The following is a 6,020-nucleotide window of genomic DNA, read 5'->3' as shown; positions in this document are numbered from 1 at the left end:
GTGCGGGACCCATTAGCTAATGTATGTCTTTTTTTTACTTTTCGAACTCGTGACTTTTTCTTTGACTTTTCTCGACAACTTCGCTGGGACAGTCAAGTTTTTGCTGTCATGTTTTCCGCATTTCAGATCCCTAAGCCTTCTTCTCTCTTACAACTAACAAACCTTTATAACATTTGCACTTTCTTCTACTTCTGTTGTCTCAACGAATTGAACTGTAACATAACGATCAAAAGAAGAGTATTATGGTTGAATTAGATCTCCACCCACTCGAGATTTGGCCATTTAGTAACAAATTACATATATTTGGATAAATAGATGCCAATAAATGTATGAGTAAAACATTACCCCACAGAACACTGTATAGTTTTAATCATTTACTGTTCTGTCGATTTTCAAATATCAATTTCTTGTTCTGCGCACAAATGTATATACTATATATTATTAACATACGTGTGGGCGAGAGTAACAATGTTGAATAAAATATATGTGGTTAATTTTCAAAGCAACTAACTTTAAGTACAATTGAAGGCATCTTAAACCAAATATTTAATGGATCTTCCTCTGTAGACTGTACAAATCAAATAAGGAGTTAGGGGGAGACCAAATTATGAAATTCATGTAGATCCGATGGACAGTAAATACTCGCTCTCTTTCAAATTAGTAGGAGTATATATAATCTGAATTCTTATTTTTTTTAAAAAAAAAATACAATTTATTCTTATTAATTAATCAAAATATTTAGAAAACTTCAAAATTCTATGTTTTTGATGTATTTTAAAAACATTTATTTTTGATAAATAGTGGGATTATTATGTTTAATTTGATTTTTTTTTCTTGCAGGAAAATTTTATTGGATTAGAGGAAATATCTGAATGACAATATCTTGGTGGGATCTCTCGGGATTTCTTATAAACATATAACGAATTTAAGCAACAGTTTAGGGAAGTTTTTGAAACAGTAACCTAGCTAATAGTAGCATTAAAGTTAGGTAACAAGAAAAAGTTGTTCCATAAAAAAAATCAACTTTCATGAGGGATATAACTATATAAGTACCAAATGTAATTATAACATTTCAAACTTTTTTCATGAATCAATATTTAAACAAGCTATGAAATGTCAATTTAACAGAAAAAATCTTAGCCATGAAAAATGCTAGGCATTTTACACACATTTGCTCATAATATAGTATCCTCTTCAAACATATATAGCTTTTGTTAGGTATTCCCAAATAATATTTCAGGTTCTTTCATTAACATATACAACTCACAACCCAAACAAATAAAATTCAAGTACCAATTTCAGGAATTACTTTAAAAACTTGGAAATAGTTTGTTCCACACATAGAACCAAAGTACATCAAAACAAATTTAAAGACGGAGAATCAAAACTAGGATCAAAACATCTTCAATGCTTCAAGCGAAGATGCTAAGCTGACCAGTCTTAGTAGAAGAGTCTATACCATTTTCGCCATTCCTGATCCCGGTTATCCATGTCCTGCACAAAACCAAAATCGGTATTCCTTTTTTTTGGAACACAACACAAGCCAAAGAAATATGCATAGGAGATAGGCTTACTTTCTCACGTTGTCGCCGCGTATGTCCATCTTGATCGTTAGTCGCTTCGTTGCTCTCATGAAATCACTGCGTTTTAAAACAGACAAGTTCAATCAATATCGAAAAATCGAAAAAAAATGAAAACCTAACCGTTTGAGTAATTTAGAGAATTCTTGAGATATATGTACCTGAAAGGTTCGTCTCCAATGCGTTTTGTAACACCATTTGCGTCCCGGTACACAACATGGGTCAACAAATCGGACCTCTCTTCTATACCAAACATCTCGGCCAGTTTCCGGTACAACTCTTGGTACGAGCCAATAACCGAGAGATCGAGCGTTCGTCCAACATCCTCAGATTCCATGAAAACTTTACAGTGACCCGTCTCAAGCCCCTGCAAACCGTAATTCCATGTTAACCCACCTTTCTCCTCCTTCTCCGCCTCTTCTTCCAACGCCCGTTTCCGGTTCATGACTTGCTGTTCGGTCAAAATAGGTTGACCGAACAGCAAGAACTGGTGAGTCTTAACCGAACCGGACTTCTTCTTGTCCTGAACTAAACCAGGATTCCCAATTGTCAAAGAACACGAAATGTTATTATTAAACTCAGCGTCCCGAGTCTGACGTGGCACGACGATGTTATCGTAATGATGCCTGGGGTTGAAACCGGAGAGAAACATCGCCGGAGAAGAAGAAGATTGTTGTAATTTGTTACCGGAGTGAAAAGTATTGAGATTGAGATCAGACAACAAAGACGGAGATGGTGATCCGAAGAGTTGTTGAGCTTGCCTGGCTCCCTGTATTCCCGCAGGAGCGTTGTTGTTGTTGTTGTCATTGTTTGACAAATAACACATGGATTCGCCGCCGCCATTGTTACCGGCGGCGAATCCAGGGGAGAACATCGGAAACTTGGTACCGTCAAAAGGGAAATCGAAAGGCTGCGGAATCCTCAGCTTCTTTCTCGGGGAGAAAGGAGAGAGGTGAATCGCTGGCATGTTCGATACCAATTCGACTAGCCACGGGCTAACCCGTTTCACGTTTTGCAGCAAGTCCGGTTCGTCCCAAGCTACCTATATAATAACGTTTAAAGCGTTTTCTAACGTTTGCGTTTTAGTAAAAGAAGAATTGTTTTTTGTTTTTTTTTTACCTGAAGGAGACGCCAAGGAGAATTAGGCCAACGGATTGGATCAGCGACTTGAACGGCGGAGACGGTACCCATGAACCAACTGATTCTCGAAGAGTCTTCCGTCTCAAACGCCATTTTGAAACGCATGCCGCTGCACCATCTTATCCTCATTGCTGATCTCACGTCGGAAGCCTTCACGCAAAACTCCGGCGTGCTCGCTCGCGGGTAGTAAACAACTTCGAACGCTTGTCCACACGCCGCACGCGCCACCGCTTCCGCGACCGCCTCCACTCTTACTCTCCCCCCAGGCGCGTTCGCGTCGTTAGCGTTCCCGCCGCCGCCGGTTGCGTTGCGTTTCATCATCATTAGCTTCGAAGTTGTTATCTCGTCGTCGCGGAGGAAGCCTGAGAATCCGGGGTAGGGATTATTGCTGTTGCTGTTGTTGTCGGATCCTAAGCCGTTAGATCCGAGACCGCCGCGTTTGGCGCGACGGATTCCGACGCAGAGGTCGCCGGTTTCGGACCGGAGGAAGACGATTGAGTCTCCGGCGATTAGCTTCTTCTGGTTGACGAAAGTGCTCCACCCGGTGGTTAGAAGATGACGGCGAGGCGTTCCTCTGTAGATATGCCGGAACTTCCAAGTCTCGCCGTGGATATCTTTGGCGATCACGGTCTGCACCGGAGGCTCCGCCGTGTAATCGAGCCGCGGAAAAATCGTCTCGGCGCAGTAGCGGGGGACGGAGAAACCGCCGCCGTTATTAGCGTCGGACTGCGTCAGCGTTTTGGCGAAGGACGCTGGTTTCTCGCTGCCGTTAACGTCGGGAGACGGAGTGAGACCGAGAACGGCGTCGTTTTCCAGATCCAGGTCGTTGCCGGGGAGCGGCAAAAGCGTAATTTTGGAGTAGACTTCGTCAGTTTCTGAGTCGGCGAGGAACTTCACGGAGGCGACGCGGCAGAGGATTAAAGGAGGGACGCGCGGCGCGTGGAAATCAGGAGGCGCGTGAGCGTGTTCGGCGTGGCCTTGAGGGAAGTAGAAGACGGTTGAATTAAGGGAAGGGATTTGAACCATTGATCCTGCACAAGCATGCCATAGCTGTGGATCCAAGCTTCTCTCTTGCTCCATTTTTACTGTTAAATATATAAATTAATATATCCAAAATTCAGTTTTCTTTGTGAAAATAAAGGGAAGATGACGAAGAAATATATAAATGATGATAATCCCAATATTTATATTTGTCCTTACTGATAGAAAAGATTTAGTCGTTTCGTGTTCCTTTTCAGACAAGAATATTAAAGCTTTCTTCAAGACATGAACATCAAGTGTTCTCACTTGCGCATAGAAGAAGAAGCGAGAGAGACAGAAGAGAAAGTGAAGTGAAAGAGAAATAAAGAGAAACAGCAGAGCTTGTGTTTTTTTTTTTTCACTTCAAAAGAGGTATCATAATGCTTTAATGGCCGATCAGATCACAGAGGAGCAATAATCAGGTACGGACAAGACCACAATAAATAATAAACACACTCCTTTTTAAATTGTTATTTATTTTCTCTCCCTTCTCATGATGTATACAGAACAAGAACCAAACAACCCGAGAGATTATCTCAACACATACTTTTAAACTGTTTTTTTTTTCCTTTATTATAACATGAAATGTTAAATTCGAATATACCAAAAAATGTTTGAAAGAAACCTGCAACTAACTTGTTTGTTTCATTTGCTCGGTACTAATTAGAAACTAATCGTAATCTAGAAATCAGAAACCATTTAATGACTGGTTATCAAACCTAACCATGGTTAGACCATTTTTCCTATCCTCTTTACCCATCTCTTTTCACCCATGGTAAAGTGAATAGTTCATACTGCTGCACTAGGGTAAAAAGATAAGATATGTTGATGAATGTAATTGGGAAATGGTGAAATATGTAAAGCAAATTTACTAAATGATATAACTGCTAGACGACTAGGTAAATAGTAATTAAGATTGTTACCCCTAAGAAAAGACATTTTTTTATTTATTTCTCATCCTTTATTCTATCAAATTGACCTTTACCAAAACAAAATGTAATTCTAATGGAATGCTATTGGGAGATGATTTGTGCCCAGTTGACGAATTTTAAAACTGATAGATTTTAAAAGTTTTTTTTTTTGTAAAAGAAGATTTTAAAAGTTATGTGGATTATGAAAATAATATATATATATATATATATATATATAATTTTGATTTGTAAAATTCTGTAACCCTTTTTATAAATTGATATAGACCTCCACAATGTTATAAAACCGGTCTAGGCATCTAGACGGCAACAAATCAGGTAGAAATGAAACGATTTGTTCAAACCGTGTTTTTTTAATATTGGTCTATGCATTAAAAAATGGTGTAGGGCGTCCGCCTAAACATTGATCATTTATAAGGCGACTAACCACCTCCTAGCAATTTTTTGATCATTGGATTTTTATGGATTGTATTAATAGTTTTGTCATTCTTTTTGTAAAGTAAATTTATGATGTATAGCATGTTTATTTGTCATTTCGTAAAAAAAATATTTGTTTAAAATAAAATAAGAAGGGTACATGTATAATTATGTTAATATGATAAGCTGAATACTATATATTAATAGTTTTAACTATATTCTCTTTGTCTGGAAATTGTTATGCTATTTTATTTAATCACGAAAACATAATTAAAGAAAACAATAATTATACAATGAAAAATATAAAAATATAAAGGATGATGAATTATATATTTGTTAACAATAGTTATTTTGAAAATCTTATAGATATGCATAGTATTTTGAAAATTGTTTTTCATGAGTAAAAATGTAAAAGATTGATCTCTTAGTAACACTAGAATTTGAATTAGAGAATCAAATATAAGTAAACTTTTTGAATAGTAAGAAATTTTAAAGGATTTTCAAAATTTCAAACCAATAACAAAGGTCTCTACCAAAATTTTAAGAATTTATATACCAATAACATTGTAATCTCAAAAAGTTTATTAGAATATAAGTGACAATACCCCCCCCCCCCCAACCAAACTCTAACTTCAGTTTAATGAGACATACCAGAAATTTTTGGGAGAACACATATTTTGCATTATAATAAAAAGATATGTAAAAGTTATTTTGAAACTGCATTTGTGCTTAATCATATATTTTCGGGGAGATTTGACTAAGCATTTGATCCAGCTTCAACTAACCATATATATGGTTGTTTCAAGTCGATACAGATCCTATAAAAATACAAGTTTACATCCTGCCATCTAAACTACAAGTCTCAACCAGCACACCAAAACACATGAATGTATTTTAAATTTATTAGCTATAGGAAAACAGTTATTAAAAGATC

At 37.1% G+C, this 6,020-nt stretch overlaps 1 protein-coding gene across 1 annotated transcript; it reads right to left on the bottom strand.

The window, feature by feature from the left end:
• Positions 1-1,219: 1,219 nt before the first annotated feature.
• LOC106355427 (auxin response factor 10) lies at positions 1,220-5,196 on the bottom strand. The gene is made up of 5 exons (XM_022715293.2): positions 3,921-5,196; positions 2,700-3,805; positions 1,742-2,622; positions 1,575-1,640; positions 1,220-1,494 (listed from the first exon to the last, which is right to left on the bottom strand). Exons 2-5 carry the CDS (start codon positions 3,798-3,800, stop codon positions 1,413-1,415), a joined length of 2,130 nt encoding a protein of 709 aa, XP_022571014.2. The 5' UTR covers positions 3,801-3,805; positions 3,921-5,196; the 3' UTR covers positions 1,220-1,412.
• Positions 5,197-6,020: the final 824 nt, after the last annotated feature.

Source organism: Brassica napus, chromosome A7, assembly GCF_020379485.1.
Source record: "Brassica napus cultivar Da-Ae chromosome A7, Da-Ae, whole genome shotgun sequence".
Taxonomy (NCBI): Eukaryota; Viridiplantae; Streptophyta; class Magnoliopsida; order Brassicales; family Brassicaceae; genus Brassica; species Brassica napus.
This window is presented reverse-complemented; position numbering and strand designations above follow the sequence as displayed.

Bases quoted from the DNA above. Each gene is read 5' to 3' on its own strand.
- LOC106355427 (XM_022715293.2), bottom strand. From the start codon at position 3,800: ATGGAGCAAGAGAGAAGCTTGGATCCACAGCTATGGCATGCTTGTGCA. The intron at 2,623-2,699 runs GTAAAAAAAAAA...GTTATTATATAG, and splicing joins CTCCTTGGCGTCTCCTTCAG to GTAGCTTGGGACGAACCGGA. The intron at 1,641-1,741 runs GTACATATATCT...TTTAAAACGCAG, and splicing joins ATTGGAGACGAACCTTTCAG to TGATTTCATGAGAGCAACGA.